A 24021-nucleotide genomic window follows, 5' to 3' on the forward strand; every position below is an offset into this window, starting at 1 on the left:
CAAGAGTGAGAATCATGTAGTTTTCCAAATATTATTGGACGTCAATTTCCAGCATTCGTAAACTGTATAAAGCTGCAGTAGCTACAACTTTGTGCCCTTCCCTTTCCAAGCGTGTCTCTGGAGGCTGGTCTTTGTCCCCTCCCCGCCTCCCCCTGGCTTTTTCCAGTGTTGGCTTTTTTTAGTGCAGGGCAAAGGCAAAGAGTCATCTAAAGAGACTCCGCTGTCATTATTCACTATTAATAGTCTCCAGCTGGGGACTGAAGAAGGATCAGAGAGACGAGTAGCAAGGTACTGTTGTCCTCTCCACCAGATTAGAAAATAGTGTACAGTACAGGGGGCAGAGATTGGTGGGTGTGTGAGTGTGTCCAGAGGAGTGTGATCAAGATGGTGAAAGGTCTTGAAAACATGTCCTATGAGGAGCAGCTTAGGCAGCTCGGTATGTTTAGCCTGGAGAAAAGAAGGTTAAGAGGTGACATGATAGCTGTGTTTAAATATTTGAAAGGATGTCAGATTGAGGATGGAACAAGATTGTTTTCTGCTGCTGCAGACATGGCACAATGGATTCAAACTACAGGAAAATAAATTCCACCTAAACATTAGGTAGAACTTTCTGATGGTAGGAGCTGTTTGACAGTGGAACTCGCCTCGGAGAGTGGTGGAGTCTTTTTCTTTGGAGGTTTTTAAAACCTTGACTGGCCATCTGTTAGGACTGCTTTGATTATGTATTCCTGCATGGCAAGGGGTTGGGCTGGATGGCCCTTGGGGTCTCTTTCAACTCGATGATTCTGTGATTCTAAAGGATTCTGCCTTAACATACTAAAAGAAGAAGTCCTCTGTTTCCCAGAATGGATTTTTATTTTTTGAGTATGGAAAGATCATAGAAACAGGAGAGAAAATAAGTGGGAGGAGTTGATATAAAGGGTAAAAGATTCCTGCCTCTCTTTCCACCGCCATCCTTCTCAGTATAACTTTGTGGAAAACAAGGCAAGTCACGTACACTTTAAAAGTTTCACCCGGAAGCACCCTGAAATTGGACCTTAAGAGTATTTATCCAAAAGCAATTCACTTTGCAAATGATCAGTTGCACGTTTAATGCTGCCTTTCTTTTAAAGTCCCAGAAAGCTACAAAGGAAGGCGTATGAATGCAAAGGGAAGAGGAAACTTCTTTTTTTATGTATAATATATTTGTTCCAGTTTAATTCTAGTGTGACACAGAGACTCAAGCCAAAAAGGACAGGTAGTTTTCTTTCTATCACTGGGTGCTGAGAAAAAGCTGTACCTATTGATTTTGGTCTATTATCCAGTTGTTCCAGGTAGGGATCCCTGTGTGTCTAAGCTAGGGGTCGGAGTCATATGGTCCTCCAGCTGTTATCCCTCCAGCTCTTGCCACTTTAGCCATTGGCAAAGAATTCTGGAACTGCAGTCCAACAATGTATGGAAGTCCACATGATTCCAAACCCATTTCTAAAACAAGTCACAATCAGAGGTCTGAGTGATTATCATAGGCCCTGTACATACGGGCCCTTTGTGAGGCCCCTGTCACATGCTAGGTTTGCCTGGGGGCGGAGCGCCCACACGCTCCACAACACTAGCACGTGACAAGGGTGTAACAATGGTGTCACCCTGTATATATTAGTGCTGCCATGGTGTCCACACGGTGCCATGTGGTGCTTACGTAACCAGTGCACCAGTGGTGCACTCTTTGTGCCACCGCCACAGCTTTAGAACCCACTTTTCACGGGTTCTTTTTCTGCTGGTGGGAAGCCATGCGGTTTGGCAGCTGCGGCTTCCCTCTGGCGGAAAAACAGGCACCGGGAATCCGCCCTTTTGGGGCGATCTGTCCTGCGCCATTGTTATAGAGAGGTATTTTGACCTTTTGCTTTGGTTTGGTCGGATCCTTTTCAGCATTATTAGTGTTATCCAAGAATAGAGGGGAAGGCAGTCTCCCAGCCACCTGGCTGAGTACCATGTGGCTCTACAGATGTTGCTGGACTCCAGCTCCTAGCAGCTCAATCTCACTATAGCCAGCAAAGAGGGATAATGGGACCTGCAGTCTAATAACATATTTCCTATCCCTGCTTTATTGGATAATTATTTAATAATTCTTCCTGGCTGCAAGTGCTACTCTGAGTTCTTATTGCTTGGTTTCTTCTTGTTGGCCACTGTTCTGATATGTTGCTCCTTTTATTAATACTCACTGAGGCTGAGGGAGAGGAAAAGCAGTTCGGCCAAGCTTGGCTCATGGGTTTACTTACTGTTTTGTTCCTCTTTTAATAGGAGATTATCACACCAGGGCCAATGCAGCAATAATTGCAGTAGTGAAAAGAGAAAGGAATAATGGCACTTTAGCCCTCAGTATTTTCACATAGTGAAGCTCTAACACAGAAAAGATAAAAAAAAAATAAAACTTTATTTCTACCTCACTTTTTGTAAAAACAATCAAAGCGGCTTACAATATTAAAAGAATACACCATCTGTACAAAATATTCCCCCATCCCTTTAAAAAAGAATTAAACAGTTTAAGGTTAAAATTACATGAACAATTAAAACAATAGCAGTAGGCAGAGTCATAAGATATATGTGGGGGTCACTACATAGCCGAGTATTTTATTCTTGGAAAGCCTGCCAGAAGAGATCTGTCTTTACAGCTTTCTTGAAGTCATCTAGATTGGTGATTTGACAGATCTTATCCGGCAGGCCATTCCACAGTCTGGGTGTGGTTGCAGAAAAAGCCCTTTGAGAGGTCGCAATCAATCTTGTCTTTATAGGCTGCAGTAAGTTTCTCCCAGAGGACCTGAGGGCGAAGGGCAGATTGTATGCACGTAGGTGATACGTTGGGCCCAAGCCATGTAAGGCTTTAAAGGTGATAACCAACACGTTGTTCTGTGCCTGAAAACTAATAGGTAGCCAGTGGAGTGACATTAATATTGGTGTTATATAATCGCTCCTAGATGATCCAGTGATCAACCTCGCCGCCATATTCTGTACCAATTGCAGTTTTCAAACTAGGCACAAGGGTAGCTCCATGTAGAGCGCATTACAAAAATCAAGTCTTGAGGTTACCAGTGCATGTTCTACAGTTTCAGGTTTCCCAGGTTCCAGGAAAGGGCTCAGCTGGTGTATCAGCCGAAGATGATAACAGGCACTCTGGACCGTCACATTCACCTGATTTCTCATGTGAAGCGATGGATCAAAAAGTACCCCCAGACTGTGAATATAGTCCTTTGAGGAGAGTGTAAACTCCTCTAGGACTGTAGGTTGCAACCTGATATCTGGTTTAGAGGCCCCTACTGTAAGTACCTGCATTTTGTCTGGATTCTGGATAGCCAAAACCCACAGAATTGCTTTCTGCACATATCAGATAATGATTTGATATTACATTGGAACTGATTGTTGTGTGCATTCGTGGTTTAAATATTAAATATTAAATTCCTGGGGTTGCTTCCTGCAGCCTTTTAAAATTTAAATGTCCCTAGTTGCTGCCCACAGCTGCTTTAAAAATGAACAATCCCCGGGCAGTTCCCTTTAAAATGTAAAGATGCCCAGCTGGTGCTGCCCCTTTAAAATCCCTGGATTGTTTTCCCAATGTTGTGGTTGAAGCGTGATTGGCTTTCACATCCTGGCAATCATGCTTCAATCGTGGTATTGGGAAGCTTATTCACTAGATGTCCTATAATTAGTTTGTTCCAATTTAATTGCTGTTTCTTCCTAGGAGACGCCCCAATTGAGTGTGATGTTTGAAAATCTAATGTGTGATCATGCGATCATCCTGGGAATATGCCTTTTTCTTTCCCCTCCACCCCCCATGTGGTAATCTCCACAGAGCTGTCTCTTCAGGCATGTGGCAGAAATCCGGCAGGAAAGAGGGAAGGGAGGGAGGGAGGGAGCTGGGAGGAGGAAAAAAAGGAAGCAGTGGAGGCCCAGCAGGAAGAGGGAAGGAAAGCAGGAAGGTAGGAAGGAAGGGAAAAGAGGGGGAGAAAGAGAAAGAATGAAGGAATGAAGGAAGAAAGAAAAGGAGAAGAGGGGAGGGAAGGGAAGGGAAGGGGGTCAGTTGGGATCTTCCAAAGGGACCCAGGGGGGGGGGAGCACACTAGCAGAAGGGCTGCTCCATCTTCCCCAACTCCAATGGGAACAACAAGTGTGCCAACGGGAAAAATAGTTTCCAAACAGGCCCCCTTCTCATTGTGAGAACCTTTTGGAATCGATTGAGATAGCGGGGCAGAGCCGAATCTGAACGCAGGTAATTTCGCCATTGGGAATGACCCCAAAGTAGTAGAATCTAACTTAACAGCCTCTACCACCAGATACCCTCCACATCATTCCTGGACACTCTGCATCTCAGACATGGCCAAAGGCTTGGGCACACCATGTAAAGCTTTTCCTTAGTCTGAACAAATCTGTCCACTCTTGACTTATATCCGTTCTCATTCTCAATTTAAAAATTTGTTCCCTGTGTGCCTACCATATGTGGCTGAGGGTGTGTTTCTGTTTGAAAAAGTCTCCTTAGGCACACGGAAATATTTGAGAGGTTCTATGGACCCTTGCCAAAGAAAGATGTGTGGCAGAAATTTTACAACTGTGCTTTACAAATGTTTAAAAGTGTGATGTACTCACACTTGCAAAGTACACAAGAAAAGTACACAGGTACTTTCCTCCCAGGTTGGTTAAAGTTGGGCATTTGTTGTACTTTTATGGAGAATCTTAAAAGGGAAAAAATAATTCATCATCTATATGAACCAGTTCTCATACCTGAGGACAAATTTAAAACTTACTTCATGCTACTATCTTATCTTACAATTGCTATTGTACTGAAATGTAATACCTAGGAATTCAGCTGAGCGTTTGGTGATTGGAAAGCTGCTATAAGTGTAACCCATGAGCTTGTAGTTCAAAGTGAATTTTAACACCTGACAATAAGAAACTTGACAATAAAAAGGTGTGTGGCAGAAATTTTACAAACACAGTGCACCTGCACCATATGCAGGCATGATATATGTGACTTTCAGCATATGCTGAAAGTTATACCGGAAGAAGCGACACTGTGTACTAGAAAGAGTAATGGCTCGCGCATCTGTGGTGCACGCACCACATGCCACCACACGCCATCGTGGGCATGAGCCCCATTATCTTTAATGGGGCTCGAGCATATGTGGAATTTCCCTTACTGGGGTCCGGAACAGATCCCTCTGGTATGGGAAGGGACCACTGTATCCTTTTGGATGGTGCAGTTTAAAACTGTTATGTAATCAAAGGGTGCATCCGCACTGGAGAAATAATCCAGTTTGACACCACTTTAACTGCCATTCAATGAGGGGACTCAGGAACAATTGTGCCTGCTATCCTTGGCACACACAGACCTTCCTCTCATTTCCTGTGTGTGCTTCAGCATTCTAAGCCAATGCTGTGTGGTTTCTTCCTACTGTGCTCCCCTCTCTCCTTCTCTTGTTGCTTTCTACCATGCTTCACACCACTTGCTGTTTCAACTGTTGCAACACACCATGCAGTGGAAAATTTGGTGAGGATGGCAAGGAAAGGGGTAAAGGTGTGTATTTGATGAAAAATAGAAAATGAATATACTACTTCACCCCCGCCCCTTATTTATAGGTAAAATTCCTAAAATTACCTGGAATTTTACTGGGGAAAGGGCACTTTACCTTAGCTTCCAATACAATGTTTTGCTACTAAGCTCAGATTTTTTTCATATTGGTGATTGTGGTTTTTGTAGCTATTGAGTCTGGCTAGGTCAGACTCAATTGCTGCAGCTGAGTCAGTGCTATATCTTCTAGCATTAATGCACAATATTTCATTTGCCCATTTTCTGAGCAGCCGCTGTGGTCAGTATGTTTTTTTTAAGCCATTCTGTCTTAATGGACTTCTATATAAGCCAAATTGTTCACAATATAATGGCAACAGTTCCATTTTTCAAATTCCTGTTCTCAAAAGTACAATATCCTTTGGCCTATCTTTTTTTTTAAAAAAACAGGCCTTGGCTTCCTGGCCACTTTACAGAGGAAATGTGTGCTATATTGTACTGCACTGAATGAAACATATTTGTTTTACTTAAAATAATGGACCAAAGTACCTTGCACCTTTGTGAACACATATTTCAAAAGCAGAATCACTCCAGTTTGGCTCCATGCAATTCAGAACTAGGGGTACACTAGATGTAGGACATTTTGTTCATAAATTAAAATAACATTGACCCTCTAGATGGGCTGCAGTGAAGAATAGCCAGCATAGTAAAATCTGCAGAGTGTAGCTATGCAGACACTTATCTTGCTCTGATCATTTCCAACATTTTCTGACTCTCAAAACTTGTGAAATATACTGTGGCTGGAATCATGTTACAGTGCGCCCATGCCATATGCAATCACACTATACATGGCTTTCAGTTTATGCTGAAGCTGCGCAAGAAAGGAATGAATGGTGTGCACCCATGGCACATGCACTCTGCCATGCTGTGAGCATGAGTCCCATTATATTGAATGGGGCTCGAGTATACTAATCTTTTGGCTTATGTGGGGGGATCTGGAATGGATCCCTCATGTAAGATAAGGCACCACTGTAGTTTCAACAAGAATAGACCCATTGAATCAACTGATGAATTGTAAGTCAACATGTACAGGTGGAGTCTCCCTCACCCAGAATTCCAAAATCCTAAATACTCCACAAACTAAACCTTTTTTCATGACTAGCTGAGATAGTGACACCTTTGATTTCTGATAATTGAATGTAAACAAACTTTGGGTTCGTCTACACTGTAGAAATAATACAGTTTGACACTACTTTAACTGGCATGGCTCCATCCTACAGAATTCTCAGATTTGTAGTTTTTGAGACACCTGCACACTTTGGCAGAAAAAGCTAACAACAATGTAAAACTACAAATCCCAGGATTCCATCAGATCAAGCTACTTAAAGTGGTGTCAAACTGCATTGTTTCTGTACTGGAGAAGAATGCTGATGATTTTGTGACAGCCAAAAAGACAAACAAATCTGTCCAAGCCAGAAATCTCCATGGAAGCCATGATGACAAAACTGAGGCTGTCATACTTTGGACACATCATGAGAAGATATGTCTCATTGGAAAAAAACAATAATGCTAGGAAAGTAGAGGAAAGTAAAGGAGGAAAGTAGAAATAATAATAATAATAATAATAATAATAATAATAATAATATGATTTATTTATAGCCCACCTTTTCTCAAGGAATCAAGGCAGATTACAACTTCTTAAAAACCATACAATGCAATAGAGTAAAATATCAGTTACCATTAAAACAAATTCCCCCACAACCCGCCAACCCAATTAAAAAATTACAATCAAGGAACTAGAGTAAATAAGAACAAATATAATAAAAGACAAAGAGGGGTGGGATAATCTATCTTTGCAGGGCCAACAGGTGACTTGCTCAAGGTGTGCATGTGACTAATTACGAAAGGCCTACCAGAAGAGAGAAAGAAAGGAAGGCCACATGCTAGATGGATGGACACTATTAAGGAGGTCACAAGTATGAGTTTAGAGGAGTGCAATGAACGGAGCAATGCAATGGAGGACAGGGAGTCTTGGAGATGTCTCATCCACAGACTCACCATGGGTTGAGATCAACTCAAGAGTGGTTAACATCAAAAATTAGCATACGAGACAAAAACACTTGGATGCCTTGTGACAACAAAAACATGCACATATGAGAAAGCAGTAGAATGGAGGTTAGCAGTGCCTATATTTAATGAAAATGAGCAGCCTAATATTAAAAACATAGAAGCAGAAATGGAATAGGACACAACTTGACTAGTGACATGAATATCCTATGAAAATCCAGGGAGCCAAGAAATTGTACAACAAATGAAATTCTGGTTGTAGTTTTTAAATATATTTAATTTCTGAGTACTACATTCACTAGTACTAGAATATTCTGGGCAGTATGGATTTGCTTGCCCCAATTTGCAGCAATTGAAGTAAAGTAGAACATAAAGGGGGAAAGTAGAAGGAGAGAGAAAATTGGACATTTTAAAAGCAACTGAAATAGTGAGATAACAGAGGATAGATTGGGACTGTTCCTACCAAAGCGGAACAGTATGTGCTTCCTTCTCTTTTTCTATCTTAATTACTCCTTTTGCAGCTTCAGGCACTCTGTGCTCTTCTGCTTTTGATGTGTTAGACACCAATGATACCTTTGGCCCCCAAATTCAATCAAATGCAATATTTTTCATTTTTGCCAGAGATGTCAGAGAACAAACAGAAAGATTTGAAATCATTAGAAGAAGAAGAATGGCCACATCTATTCTAATGAGCCAAGTTTAAGATGTCAGTACTGGAATGCAAGGCCTTTGACATCTCAAGACTAAGGAGATTATCACACACAAACAGGATAGGGATGGGATCACTCCCCCATCCTTATCCCATCATTAACCCATCTGTGACTGTGATAGCATGAAAGGCTTTCAAATCATAGTGCTGATCCCGCCATTAACCCATCCTTAAAGCAGCATTGCAAAAACATGAACTTCCATTAATGCAAAATTCTGGCCAATGTCACTTTAATGACAGGTTAATGACGGAATTTGTATGACGTCATCTGAAAGTCTTTTGCATGATCATGGTCAATCACACTTTTCAGACTGGTTAATGACAGCATCTGCTCAACATTGTCTGAATATCCTTTCCACAATTGCGCAGGAAGGATGGGACAGGAATGGGACAAGGACAGGATAATTCCCATTTGATAATCTCCTATATTATTCTCCTCATTTCTTACTTTGCCACTTGTCCACTTTGATTGTTTGAGAATATTTTTCAGATTCTTCTGCATGCTCTCTGGCCTTAAATAGAAGAAACATTAAAGATGTAACTAAAATTAATCTCTACACCCCAAATTAGGTCTTTTAGGCATAAGGTAAACATCCAGTACAGTACTAATTTTTTTGCTCAATGTGTTGTTAGTACCTCTTCTACATGTAGAAATTTTACTTTTGAATTTTACTGTGTTTTCATATTGTATCCCATTTTGGTAAAGGATTAGGTGTGTGTGTCTGTTTTCTAATTGGTATATAAATTTGTGACATAAATAAATAAATGAACATATATGTATATTTTCTTTTTAGAAATCACTGAATAGAAGACCAAAAAATGCAATGTAAGTAACATTATGTTTTTGTGTATCCATTATGTATATTTTTCAGTAGAACATCAGTGAAGCTTTTCTTGTGCCTGGCTATTATTGTTTGTCTAAAATAAAAAAGGGGGGTGGGGCACTAAGCTTTCAACTTACCATGGAAGAAATTATATAATACAGGTAATATTAGATAGCAACTCCCATTATTTGATAAAAATAACATAAAATTTAGATTTTAAATCTTAAATATTGTGATAGAGTGCACCCGTGTTATACACAGCTTTCAGCTTATGCTGAAAGTCATGCGATGGAAGAGCAATGGTGCGCATGCCATGCCGCACCACTTGCACAACTGCATTGTTTTCAGTGGGGCTCAAACATACGCAGTATTTGCCTTCTGCAGGGGAGGGGGTCTGGAATGGATCTCCCACATAAGGAAAGGGCACACTATATATTCAGTATGTGTGTTTCAGAACTAGAAATATCATATCATGATAGAACATCTAATCTATACCTGACAATTTGCTACTGGTTCCATAATTCCTAAGAAAGTGACACCCTCTTCAACTGAGCAGTCTGGAGACTTACAAATTGTACCTAATTACAATTGTAATTACAAATTATAAGTACAATTCAAGGTTACAATACAAGTTTAAAATAAATATTTATTTTTTTAATATTTCAGACATTGTTACTGTGTATGTTGTTTTTGTTCAGCATTAATTAGTAAGAGTTAAATTCAACATGACTCCCACATAGATTAAACTTATAAAAATCAATGAAACATAAGTAAGTTATTAATAATGTACCAGTTCCATTCATTTCAGTTCCTCTGAAGGTAGATATAATGCAAATTTATTATTATTCTTCCAGCCAACAGATCTGCACCTCCAGCATATCCAGGACCACCTTATCCAGCTCCCCAAAGCCAGCATGGTTTTCTATTGTATACATCTAACCTTAATAATTATATATCAGGATCTGCTATTCCAGGTAAGCATTGCAGGGCTGGGGTGGGCGGGTGTATGTAGGTTTCCTAATTTAATCATAGAAACACAAATTTCTGAAATAGGGCTATTAGGATTATATTCTTAATTTACATTATACTATTATTAAAAATTTATCAAAAAGCACAACAGACGAAGCAAAAACAGTGTTGAGAAGCAACATAGGGCAATGTAAATTAGATCTGAGAAGCATGTTCTGCAAGTCCTAGCCTGTCCTAGCCAGAATAGCTCATGGTGAGAGATGGAAACTAATCTACACTGCCATTAAAAAAACAAAACAAAAGCAAAACAAAAACCTCACTCCAGAGGCACGGTGAACAATTCACATGAAGTTCTTTAGAATTTGCAGGGAAGTTGCAGGCAATTTACAGAGAATGCAGTTTAGAGGTACGATTAAAAAAAACTTTACATTTTAACCTTTAAAAATCTTGATAATCCTGTGTTTAGTCTGTACTCAGAGGTGGCTTCAGTGTAAAACTGGGGATGGGAAGAGGGCTGTTTTGGAGGGGGTGGTGACTGGTTCCAGCAGTCTGGCCCTTCAGTATATGCTCAGTTATGAGATCAGAAGTGAGGGGTTAGATTGGGCCACCCCTCCCTCTTCATTCCCCTATTCCCAAGTGTTTTTCCGATTTTTACTCACCCAATCAACACTGTTTGTTTTTTACTCCAGTAAATACATGTACAGTATATTCCTTCTTCTCCCACCTCCATCAGTCTTGGGCCACCTTTTATTTAACTATTGATGATGTAGGTATGGACATCTCCTCATGAGTAAGCAAGTCAGTGAGTGAATGATGGGAGGATCGCTGTCTTATTTACTTGCTGGCTCACTTACTCATTCAGTCCTCACATTCCCGACTTTACTGATGATGGTGGACTCCATCATCAGAAAACATTATTTGCATGAATGTTCTTTGAGAATATCTAGCAGCTGTAGTCATTTCCTTTAGAAACAAACAGTGCAGTTTTGTTAGATTAGGTCTGAACTCTGAACTGGTTTTAAATTGAAACTATGGGCCCGAACAGACAGGTAATAATAAAGCTGCTTTGGGTCTCTTTGGAGGTGTGCTGTTTAAATGCTGCATGCGTCCTAAGAGGCCGGAAGCCATGCCAAAACCATGCTCCAGTCCTAAGGACTGGAATGCAGCTTTTGTGCAGCTTCTGGCTTCTTAAGATGTGTGTGTCATTTAAACAGCATACCTCCAAAGGGACCTGAATCAGCTTTATTTTGGCCTGTCTGTTCAGGCCCTGAATCTCCACCTCTGTGGACTTTTTCACATTGGAGGAAAGTGTCATTAAAACATGATTAAATTGTAGCAATAGCACAATCGGGGGAAGATTATCACACCTCCGCATGCTTCTCCCATTCCTGCCCCATGCGTAAACTGTAATGAATGTGTAATTGGGTAATAACGGAAGCTTTTTGTGACTCCTTTTTGCACCCTGGAAAGGCCAGATTGGGGCCGTGGCATGCAGTTGCCACGGCCCTGATCCAGTGTAGCTGGAGGTGGCTGAAGGCCGCCCCTTAGGGATAGTCTGCACAGCCTCTTAGAAACATACTTAGAAACATACTTTATTTGAATCTTTGTTTATTTGAACACTTTTTAAAATTGAATCGAAAGCCAAGATTAAATCAGTAAAAATATGAGATTGGCATTTGTAGCCTTTCTGATGTTGTTGGACTACAGTTCCCATAAGGCCTAGCACACATAGCCAATGTTAAAATGTTGTGGGATGATGATGGAGTGGCTCAAATTGCTTATCCCTGCTTTAGTCACTATTGCTTGCTTAGGAATCCTCTGGGACTGAGTGAACTTCATGCATATAGCCAGTCTGCATATTGCTGATAAGCAAGAATTTTCAACAATATCTGCTTCCTGTTTTGTACAACAAACAAAGCCAGTGCTTATATAACATACCTGTTACATAACAGAATACGAGCCATTCCTTTATTTTTGCAAGTTCTTCTGTGATCTGCAATTTTGTGTGTGTGTGCCCTCTAGTGGATTTTTCGCCCTTAAAATCTTGTGAATTTTTGTATGGGGATATGCACACATATACACACACAGTCTGCAATGTGCCTACTGTTTCTCTCCTTTTGCATTTGTTTTTTTAAACCTTTGTAGATTTAATGGGGGCAGTTTGAAAGACAGAGGTAAAGTTGAATGTACACAAATATTCACAAAAGCCCTGTCCTTTCTGTATGTCTGCATTTTGAACATTTATGATACATCTTATCCCTTCAAGAAATTTGAAGCACAATATTAGCCTTATAACATCTCTGCAAATACATTAAGCTAAAAAATGCTTGCTCAAAACCTGGTCAAAATCCACATTCACTGCAACAAAGGGCGGTTTGATTGCAGATTCCATAATTCTGCACAATTGGCTGTTCTGCTACACTGCTCAGAGTGGTAATCCAACAACATTTAGAAAACTGCGGCCTGTTACAGACTGCCAAAATAAAGCTGCTTTGGGTCTCTTTGGAGGTACGCTATTTAAATGATGCATGGGTCCTAAGAGTCCGGAGGCCGCGCCAAAGCCACACTCCATTCCTAAGCACTGGAGTAAAGCTTTGGTGCAGCTTCCGGATTCTTAGGATGCGTGCATCATTTAAACAGCATGCCTCCAAAGAGACCCGAAGCAGCTTTATTTTAGCAGTCTGTAACAGGCCAATATCTGCTTTATAGGCATACAGTAGCTAAACAAGAAACCTAATTTATACCATGTTAAAGGCTGGCAGTGCACTCATTGCACTATGTTGACTAGTTGTGAATCAACAAAAACAACAAATTTCAAGAAAATGAACTGTGTGTTGTTATAGGCTGAACATTACCATATTTGATAATGCTGGGTGATAGGTAGATTGTTAGTTACTGCCTGCACTTTTGATATACAAATGAATTGTGGAAAAGTATGGTTTCCTCCATGGTTGACTGTTAGAGGTATAGCAGAAACTTTTTAACAGTTATATATCTAAAATTCCTCAATAGATTATGAAGGTAGAGTGATGTGTAAGATGTTGAATTTCTTACCAGTGTAAAGTCTATTTAAAATGCAAGCCTAAACTGTGAAATGCCAATGTATAAGTTAAATGCCAAAATATAAGTTAAGTGCCTATGATCCTCTCTGAGTGGAGTGTGTGTATATATGTGTGTACAGTCATCCCTCCATATTTGCAGCTTTGATATTTGCGGATTTGATTATTCACGGATTTCATTAATATGTTCTCTCTAGGACTGTCTAGGTCCTCCAGTGCAACTCTGTGGTCAACTTTAACTAAAAGTGGCACTAAAAGACCATTTGTAGCTACTCCAGTGCCATTCTATGGTCAGTGTATGTTGGACATTGACCACAGAGTTGCACTGGAGAACCTAGAGATTCCTAGAGAGGTGTCATCTCAGATAAAAACAGTGTTTTTGTTATTTGCGGTTTTTCCATATTCACGGGGGTCTTGTTCCTCTAACCCTAGCGAATATGGAAGGACAACTGTATATATATTTGTGTGTGTGTGTGTTATTGATTTGATAATGTAAATAAGTAGCCAGAATCAGTGCAAAGAATCATGCTTTAAATTACTTACACCTACTTCTCAAGAAAATATCTGTCAGGATGTGCAAGTCAGCACAGTAAGTTGTGACTGGATGAAAGTGTAGCAAATGGTAGGTGTAACCAGAATAAGGTAAGCCTGCAATTACTAAATGAGAGGGCAATTGGTCAGATAGGCCAGGTGGCTATCATAGCCAGTCTGCAGACTATAACTGCTTTGCAACTCTGCTGGGGGCATACTGGTATTTTTTGTTCTTTGTGCTGTTGGAGTATATAGGGACCTTCATGCTGGCTGACTGCTCTCCATGATTGTACATGCTGCTGGGACTGGTAATGCTGATCACTACTGAGGTAGTATGCTGATATACTAGAAGCTGTACTATGCTTATTTTTGCTCTTTTGTACAGAGCCATTCTACAGTGGTTTTTGCTTCAATTTTATGACTCTGCTGAATAAAGCTCTATTTTTGTTAATGTACCTCCAAGACTCTGCTGTTATTTTTTTTTTTAACCTCAACACACATCCTAACAATATCATCATCTACAAATGTGGAAGCTTGGGTGATCAAGCCAGTGGACTCCAGAGAACTTCTAACAGATTCATACGGATGAATGACAACAAATCTGCAAATCCCTCAAATGAAGAGAGGAGGTAGAAGAGTCATGCTTATTTCGGCATAAAACCACTGACTCAAATCTTAAGTCATGATGACAATGGAAAACCAGTTTGGCAGATTTTTTTGTTTTTGCCCTTTCTTTGTCTCCAGCTATCCAAGCCCCACTTGGAATCAGCTCTGGGGGGCTTGCCAGTTGTCCAGATCAGGTGTTTGGGATGCATGGAGAGCTGCAGTGAGGAGAGAATGTATTCTTGCTCAATTTGTTGATGGAAGCTACTGGCCTTTACTTCATAAGAATGTGTTGGCACAGCCAGAGGTATACAATTAAAACAGTGGAAGGGAAATGACTGTGCCTGTATTTCTGGCAGGCTCTTCTGATCACATTCACCTCCTGTTTTCTAACTGAAGAGCAGTGAGTAGTACTTCATCCCTCAGAAATATGAAGTAGCACAATAACTGACTGTGAGCTAAAAATCAGGAGGCTGGGATGGCTCTTGACAAGTATCTTTCAGCTTTAGTCTTCCCATCTGGAATATGCGGGAATAAGAGTACTGAAATGCCTGAAACACATGAAAGTACAATTCAAACACTAAGTCTTGTCATTGCTGTTTAGTGTATCCTCATGAAAAAAAAAGTGTTTATCAATTTCCAGCCATGTGGGAAATAAGTTGCATTAGATAACATGGGTACAATAATCTGTTTTTTCTAAAGCCTACAGTGGGGCGGGAGGCAGAGGTATATTTTGGCTTGAAACTATGAAACAGACCTTAAGGTGACCCTCAGTGAACTGTGTTCAGTAGTGACTGCTTGGTTACTTTAAAAATCTATATCATACAGAATTACTTCCTCACATTTGTGTAGTCTCTTTTTTCCTTGCTTTTGAATAGCACAAGGCACTACAGTTTTCCCAGGCAACCCACTAACATATGGTGCTATCCCATTTCAAAGTCAGCCTATTGTCACTCCAGCTATAACTTGGATGCCTGCTCCACCTATACCTGCTAAATGCCCTCCTGGCTTGGAATATTTAACTCAGGTATCTTCTTCTCTCCTGATTTTTTTTCTTTTCTTTCTGGATAAATAAATATAGACAGAATGAGCAGTGTAATTCTTCACATATCTGATCAGAAGTAAGCCTTAGTGAATGCAGTAGGACTTATTCTCAGTAAAAGTGTATAGGATTAATGTAACAATCAAGTTAATGTCATATCACTGGAGGGGGCTAAAGCAAAGATGCTGTCTCCCATGAACAAGTGACTCTCACATAAATGCTTATAGCTTTGTTGGATTCTAAAGCTCTCACTGAAGAATGGTTAAACTGAAAGATAGCATGATGCCTTGGCTACAGACTCTTGCTGTATCTACACTGCAGAAATACAATTGTCCCTCCTTATCCATAGAGTCTTTATCCACAGATTGAAGCATCCACAGCTTGAAAGTATGTGTGTGTATGTGTGCATTCCAAAACGCTAACCTTGATTTTGCCATTTTATCTAAGGAACACCTTTTTACTATGCCGTTGTATTTATTGAACTTGAATATCGACAGATTTTTGATACCCATTGGGAACTCTGGAACCAACCCCTGTGGATCCCAAGAGTTCACTGCAATAATCCATTTTGACACCACTTTAGTTGCCATGGCTCAGTTCTGTGGAATTCTGGAAAATGTAATTTTGTGAGAAATTTGGGCTTCTTTGTCAGACAGCTCTTGTGCCACAACAAACAACAATTTCCAGAATAGGATAAAGTCATGGCAGTTAAAGAGCTGTCAGAATTGATTATTTCTGTAGTGTGGATGCAGCTTTAATTAAATAATGGAGATAATAACATATCAGACTATTTGATGTGGGGCTCTCCTTTCTTTGTTTTCATTCCTAGACAAAAAGTATAATGTGATTTTCTTAATGTTAAACACTATTATAGTGTATAGAGAGCCAGTGTGGTGCAGTGGTTTGAGTGTTGGACAAGGACTCTCCCCCCCCCCCCCGTGTTGAAATCGCCACTCAACCATGGAAACTCAATGGGTAGTATGGTTGCCAGTTCAGCATCAACCCAGGCCCTGAGGTTTGCTGCCAAAACCTGAGATCTAGGGATGGTCTCAGTTACATCATTAAACATTATTCATTAAGTACCAACCACAGTTGTTCACAGCTTGTTATTCAAACACACACACAATATAACTCTTGTCAAGAGAATCAAATTTATAGACCTGAAGCCCCATAAGGACAACAAATTATAGCGTATGTATGAGCATAATGTAAACCTGGAGATGCTGTTGAACTATAATTTCAATGATTCTTCATTCTTGGGTTTGTTGGCAAGGGCTGATGGGAGCCACACTCCAAGAGCAAGTAGAAGGCTCCCCACTCTAACGACATTAATATTTACCCACCTGGTTCTAATGAGTTATCTGACACTAGCATCTCAGTGTGAAATCCAGTTAAGAATATAGAATTTAAGAATTATAGTATATTTCATGTGCATCATGGAAATATATTGAACTACAGAACTGTAAATAATTACCTGATGTAATCATCCAGTAATTGATTTCAGTTTTAACATCTACTACAATTTTTTTATTACCATTGTAACAGATTGACAAGATAGCAGTTCATCAGCAGATTGAGATTTTGGAAAGTATGTATCTTCATATCTTACATGCTACATTGTTGGACACTGAAGACTCAGTTCAGTGTTTAATCTCAACTAGTACGGACCCATTGGATCAATGGAATTTAATAAGTGTTGGTTTATCAAACTTCCATTAATTCAGTGGATCTACTCTAGTTGGCATTAACAATTTTTTCTCATATTTTATTATGCCTGTTATAATGTCTCCCACCTGGGCACCCAATGTCGTAAGAGCATTCATACTTCTGATAAAGAATTTTCAAAAATAATTTCTACAAAATCATTGCAAGTTCAAAAATGATTATTACACCACAGCATCAAATATATCCTAGAATTAAGCATTTAAAAAAAATTCTAAATCCAACCAATTTCAATCAGTGCCAAGGTCTTCCAGAAGAGTCTGATATTAATATTTGGTAGCTAAAATGCCATTGGAGAACTGGCTAAATTGCAAAAGAGGGGCTCTCTCACAGAAATGCCATTGTAAGTACAGTACCAGTCCTAGTAAGTATCTTGGAAGTATCAGTAAGTTAGAAAAGTTCCCTTTTAGATTACAACATCTGAAATCCCTTATTCAGTAAGGACACTGGCCAGGCTGCTGGGGTATTCTGGGATTTGTAATCCAAAAAAGCAACTTTTCCAAGCTATGCAACATTCTCACCTTGAGTCAAAAGATAAAATCTGAAGTGTGAGAATTATCTTGCTAGGTCAAATGAACAGCCACATAATTCAAGCATAAGTGATTTTGATGAATTTCAGAATATGTCAACCTTTTCAAGTGTGCTCATATCCAACACATTTCAACATTTCCGCCCAGCAATGTAGCCTTACAAAATTTCTCAACCTCCTCAATGTGACCTTTACTTTTAACAAATTTCTGTTCTGGTTTGTCTAACCAAGAAAACCACCTAGTTTACTTATACGAGACACAGAAAAAACTTGGGTAGACATCATCATGTTCCAGAACAGAATTTATAGATGCCATCCTTCAAAAATGTCTGCCACCAATTTTTCTTCTGTAAATATTTAAGCAGCTGGAACACCTGCAGATAGAATTCTGGTGTCTCAAAACATGTTTTAGAGTCAAGGAATGCATTTATAGTCTTAAATGTATAAAAATTACATTTTATAATAAAAATGTCATTTAGAAAATCTATACATTTTTTTCTGCTTCATTTATACATACACTAGGTACTTGTATTGGTTAGATAAATCTGAACCTTAATTTTTTTTTTTTATAATGCTTCATGATTATGATATCTGGTCAATTAACTGCATTCTGTAGTGCTATAGGCATCTTCACAGGTATATGTATTCATGTCTCATTGGCCATTTTATTCCATGAGCTTAAGACACAGGGAGACAAATGTTCCTATACAATATGAATGGTGGCTAATTAGAAACTTATTAGAGATTTTAGTTGTTGTTATTAACATTCATGATGAGGCATTTGGAACTACTAAATAGTTGTATGGATCTTGCTTCCCATTCAGTTATAAGTGGCTATGAAACTTGCAACAGATACGAAGTAAAAAACTCTATGGGGCAGATGGTATACTTTGCAGTTGAAGAAAATGATGACTACAACCTGAACTGTTATGGACCATTGCGGTCATTCACCATAAAGCTCTTTGACTGTACAATGCAACCGGTCATGCAGTTGTCAAGGGACTTTCAATGTGCAATTTGCTGCTGTCCTTGTGTTTGCTGCTTGCAAGAGGTAAACAGCATGTCTCTACTATCTTTTGCTTGTTTTCATTAAAGAAATACTCCTTGTTTTCAAGATAGTGGATTTGGAAAATACCATCTCTAAATTTATAGGTTAGTTATCAACATTCCTTCACAGTGCTGTTGATGTAGTTTCTGTTGCTTCTGTCTTTTCATCATGGAGAGTCACCTGGAACATGTTATACTAGGAGTAAGAATCCCTTTTGTAATACTCCATAGTGGTAGTTTAGAGATGTATCTGTGCAAACCTTTCATATCATTTTAATATCACTTTAATTCTCATAACTTCTTGCAAAGGAATGCTGGAATTGGAAGTTTGTTGGAAGCCAGTTCTTTGCTACAGAACTCTACTGTACTCTCCTGAATTACATTTCAGGCACCCTAATTTTTTATCGTCACTATAAAATGAAAATTGTTTAATATTTAGCCCCTTTCTTCTCAGAGTGCTTTGGAATTGTAGTTTAGGGGAGAAGATTAGAGCTATCTAGCAGATATTTCTAAGTAACTCATAAAATGAAAATAACAACAACAACCCACCCCAGTACTCCTTTGCATGGAGTCGTGATGGTTACTGTGGTATCAAAAACTATAATTATAGAATGTATATATATCCTAAGTGAACAATTCAAACTGTGGTAAACATATTATTTTCTTCTCAGACATTTATAAAGGTATGTAAATACATGTATGTTGATTGTTGCTCTTTCTTACTGTGCATTTTCAGATGGAACATGAAACTGTTTTGTGTGTCTCTTTCCCCTTTCTGTAAACAGGGAATAACTAAACAAACTAAGAACTTTAAATATGGGATAAATTTATTGCCATGCACTATGGCTTGTCTCTGAGACAAGCCAGAATTGTAAGCCAAGAACAATTTAATTTGGGTTTGTTTTTGTTTTGTTTTTTGAAGCAGTGAAAAAAATATATAAGTAACATGAAACTGTAAACAAATTTAAATGCTTGTGGAGACAGAAAACAGTTTAACCTGCTACCTGAAGAGTATAGCATTGGCCACATCTCCTTTAGAGGGCATATCAGAGGTGCGGTACAGGCTGCCATAAAGTAGTGTACTTGCACCGATACTAGGGTTAGGGAGCGTGCACCATTCACACACTCCTAGTACGGGACCACATCGGCATCATGGTGGCCTCTGATCTACATGGGAGTCACCATGACGCCGTCACTGCTGCTGAATGCCCAAATGTGGTGCACAGGAAGTGGCGTCATAATGGTGCCACTTCCTGGTTGTGGCGCCGCAACAAAGGAGCTGCTCTAGGCAGCTCCTTTTTGTTGCGGAGCTGCAAGCTTCATTCCTGTGCAGCAACCAGACGGCTGTGGGAATGAAGCCATGGGAGAAAGGGGCAAGGCGGCTCCTTTCTCCCATGGCTGCACCTGTCGGGGTGTCTTGGGGCCTGAAGCCCCAAGGACACCGCTTTTCGGGACCACGGAGATGTGGCATTTTCCCAAACCGGCAAGAAAAGGGGCGGTCTGTACTGCACCAGAGTCAGGGTGCTCCTACAGTGTCCTCATAAAGTGCTTCTCTTTCCAAAGGAACCCAGAAATGGGCTCTTTCTGATTATCTTAATTGTGAGAGTAAGTTAGTATGGAGGAGGAAGTCTCAGGCATGTACAGTGGACCCTTGTTATACGCTGCTGGGGTTTGGTTCCAAGATCCCCCGTGTATAACAAAATCCGTGTATGCTCAAGTCCCATTAAATATAATGACATAGCAAAATGGTGCCCCTAATAAAAAATGGAACATCAAGGTAAATTTATACTTTTTTGGAACATTTTCAAACCGTGTATGCTTGAATCCGTGTATAAAAAATCCGTGTATAAGAAGGGCCGACTGTATTTCAGATTGGTTTATACTTTCATTTCTGAACCATTAGCTCAGAGTAGAAACCAACCTATGATTCCATACTCATCATCAATAAATAATGTTCCTAGAATCACTGGGAGAACAGTACTGCAGTCTGTGCCTGGAGGAGCAAGCATTTGGGGAGGGAGACATCTTGTCTCCTGTCCTAGTGGTATCGTCTTGGAAGCTTAGGCAGTTTTTGTGGCTTCTTGTATGGTGTGCAATTTCATCCAATGGGATGGCTGCCTAGTTGGCTGGGAGAGGGTTCTCCTCAGCACTCCTGAGGTATTTATTCAGTTCCATTGTGGGAGTATGGAACCACTGTTTAGGATCACACCATCGTTTAGGCTCCAACTTCCAGCCTACCCTCCCATTTACATGTTGTGGGGTTTGGTTCTATCAATTTTCAATCAGCATGCTCTATCCATGGCATCTTCCATGAACATCACCACTTTTTTGTAGTTTTACATGGGACCAGTTCTAGTTTTAAGGGAGAGATAGTGCTAGTAATACTATCAGACCCACTTGGGATGCCCATATAGGATTTTGGAGGTCTAGGCTCCTCAGAGCTGAGTGGTCTAGTCTCACAGATGGCAAGAGATGCATACCTTGCCTTTTGTTCATGTGGAATCCCATGTTTGCCACTTCAGATGTTTCCCAGCAATCAGACTGGGTTGCTTGACGAGTGGATTCAGACCCATGAATGGCTGAAACTTTCATAGCTATAACTAATAAAACTTTTCCAATCCAACACTGTGGTGTCTTGGTTACTGCAACATGTAGTCTTTCTTCATTTAGCTGCTGGTCCCTAAAAACAGATCAGAGCCCTCTGCTATTCATTTTCATTACAAACCAGTTTTGTAAATCTCTTCTTTTGGATTTGTGTACCTTTTCAAGGGACAAAAGGTTTGTTCTTTGCCTTCATGCTTATAATGTTTTGTTGTTGTTTTTAAAGTTGGAAGTTCAGGCCCCACTGGGCACAGTCATTGGCTACATTAAGCAGAAGTGGCACCCCTGTCTGCCTAAATTTGCTATCCAAAATGTGGCCAGGAAAGATGTACTTAAAATGGCTGGGCCTTGTGTGCCATGTCACTACTACAGCGATGTTCATTTTGAGGTAAGCAAAATGTAAATTCCTCCCTTATGGATCTTTGTGGGAGGGGCTGACATTACCCTTCCCCCCCTCCGAATCCTGTATAATAAGGCCAGCTCCAGAACAGGAGCCACTGTTCCATGTTTCTGGGACCAGCAGAGGCCCTGAAGAATTTTTATATTGCACATGGTCTGGTTCTGCCATTGTTGTCATGGTTAATATGCCACTTCAGTCTTGAAAACACAGGGCGATATACACTGCAAAAATGATACAGCTTGACACCACTTTAGGTGCTGCAGCTCCATCCTAAGGAATGCTGGGATTTGTAGTTTTACAAGGTCTTTATCCTTACCTGTCAGTGTGCTGGTGCCTCTCAAAACTACACATCCAAAAATTCTGTAGGCTGGAGCCACAGCAGTTAAAGTGGTGCCAACCTGCATTTTTTTCTACAGTATAGATGAACCCACTGATGACAGCACTGCTACAGCTGGAGTAACTTCTTAGGATTTGCTGGCTCCCAGACTCTTTGGCTTTTAAAAGTATGCTTGACATTGTCAAATCAATCCAAAATAAAAACAAATTAACACTCAAACCCACCCTCACCCACATTCTTTATACCATCTTACCTCTATGCCATCTTACCTCTACAAGTATGCTTGATATTGGAGCATTAATGGCACACATGGTCCAGATTGATACACAGGAAGCTTCTGTATGTTGACTCTGATTACTGATCTACCTTATTATTATCTACACTGACTGGCAGAAGAAGCCCCCAGTGGTTTTAGAAAGCCTTGAACCTTTCTGGAGATTCCCGGGACAAAACATAAGATATTCTGCATGCAATGTGTGCTCTATGCTCCTGAACTTCTATTATTTGTTCAAAATTTAGGTGAAAACACAAGATGAAAAATCGACAATCGGAAGGATTTCTAAGCAATGGACTGGACTAGCAAGAGAGGTTGCTATAGCAGCCACCAACTTTGAAATCGAATTCCCATTGGATCTTGATGTTAAAATGAAAGCCCTTATTCTTGGCTCTTCATTCCTCCTTGTAAGTCTAATGTTGTCAGATTTTTTTGGTGGTACAATGCTAAGGTTCACTGAGGTGGAGGAGTTGCCTGTAGAATCCAGTGTTGGGATCTTCATGCGGATCTTGTTTTCCTGCCCCTGCTTTTTCTCTGGGGGCACTTTATAGGCCTATTGGATTTTCTGATGGTTTTTAGTCAAAACAAAAAACAAGCTTCATTTATATACCACTTCATACCGCCTAAGCAGTGTCTAAGCGGTTTACAACTGAAAGCTAATTTGCCCCCAACAATCTGGGTACTCATTTTAGCGACCTTGGAAGGATACAAGCCTGAGTCAAGCTTGAGCCCTTTTGCTGGTCTTGAACTCACAACCTTGTGGTTTTGAGTGAGTGGCTGCAGTACAGGCATTTAATCATTGCGCCACCAGGGCTCCTATAGGAAGCACAATGCATATATGCCAAACAGCTAGCTCATAATTTAAAAGCAGCAGAGCCCAGGTGTCACTTTTTAGAATGAGATCTGGCAACCAACACATTTACAGCATAATCTGTTTTTTACCTCACAATTGTGGTGGTAGTGTAACGGCAAGCTCATATTAATCTGAAGAAAGAGAATAGTATGGCAAAGAAAGAGGAAAGTACATGAAATAAATTTGCATGGTTCTGTGGTGCACTGTATGGTGGTAAACAGAAAAAAGTGTCAGGGAAATAGCCTTGCTAAGCTATCATTAAAAGGTAAAGTATTGGTTATGCAAGTAAAAGATTGCTTAGCAGAAATGTGAACAGAAAATACCAAGGTTTCATTTTCTTCTCATTCACATGTCCATAATGCTAGACTCCATGGATGCCATCATCAGATTTCTCCCTTTAAAAAGCTTTTCTTATAAATATATTTGGTAAAATAAACTGGATGTATGGAATTTGCTTTTCTGTAGGTGTACATCTAATTTCTACTTTCCACCCCCATGTAGGATTTCATGTTTTTTGAACAAAGACAGAGAAGACAGCAGCAGAGTTAACACAACTGACTTTTGTGTCTTGCTGGCTTCAGAGAAAATCCTCCTGTTGCTTCTCTTCTTGTTTGGCTGACAGGGAATTCCAAGCCTGCTGATAACGAGAGATTTTCATGAAAAGAACTGATTTTGGCAGCCTGGGCTTATAGCTGCAGTTTTTTTGTGCTGTCTGTCTGTCTGTCTCTCTGTGTGTGTCAACATCTTAAGAATAATCCATATATTGAAATGTAACCTGACTTTATCATTCCCAAAACTTCATTGGCATAATGCCTTTCCAGGCCAACCAAAAGCTCGTTAAAATGTGTGAATCTTTGGGATCTCCAGATCTCTTCACCAGACACAATGTGACAAAAAGCCAGAAAGAGTAAAGAAGAAAAA

The 24021-nt window shown here is 40.0% G+C and overlaps 1 protein-coding gene across 3 annotated transcripts; it reads left to right on the top strand.

The window, feature by feature from the left end:
* The first annotated feature begins 208 nt into the window (after positions 1-208).
* LOC149318148 (phospholipid scramblase 1-like) lies at positions 209-24021 on the top strand. 3 transcript variants are annotated; one of them, XM_089509088.1, is made up of 9 exons: positions 209-288; positions 9104-9135; positions 9988-10107; positions 15174-15322; positions 16883-16925; positions 18413-18639; positions 21463-21624; positions 22493-22654; positions 23602-24021. In XM_089509088.1, exons 2-9 carry the CDS (start codon positions 9129-9131, stop codon positions 23647-23649), a joined length of 918 nt encoding a protein of 305 aa, XP_089365214.1. In that variant the 5' UTR covers positions 209-288; positions 9104-9128; the 3' UTR covers positions 23650-24021. The 3 variants fall into 3 exon arrangements, with proteins under 3 accessions (XP_089365214.1, XP_089365215.1, XP_089365216.1); XM_089509089.1 differs by lacking the exon at positions 209-288 and adding an exon at positions 3930-3950; XM_089509090.1 differs by lacking the exons at positions 209-288; positions 9104-9135 and having other exon boundaries at positions 10065-10107; positions 15148-15322.

The sequence above is a fragment of the Sceloporus occidentalis genome, unplaced genomic scaffold (assembly GCF_023333645.1).
Source record: "Sceloporus occidentalis isolate IW3139 unplaced genomic scaffold, rSceOcc1.0.p SCAF_2, whole genome shotgun sequence".
NCBI classification, from domain to species: Eukaryota; Metazoa; Chordata; class Lepidosauria; order Squamata; family Phrynosomatidae; genus Sceloporus; species Sceloporus occidentalis.

Excerpts from the sequence above, each read along its gene's own strand:
- LOC149318148 (XM_089509088.1), top strand. Across the intron at positions 16,926-18,412 it reads GCAGATTGAGATTTTGGAAA|TTATAAGTGGCTATGAAACT; the intron begins GTATGTATCTTC and ends CTTCCCATTCAG. Across the intron at positions 21,625-22,492 it reads ACAGCGATGTTCATTTTGAG|GTGAAAACACAAGATGAAAA; the intron begins GTAAGCAAAATG and ends TTCAAAATTTAG.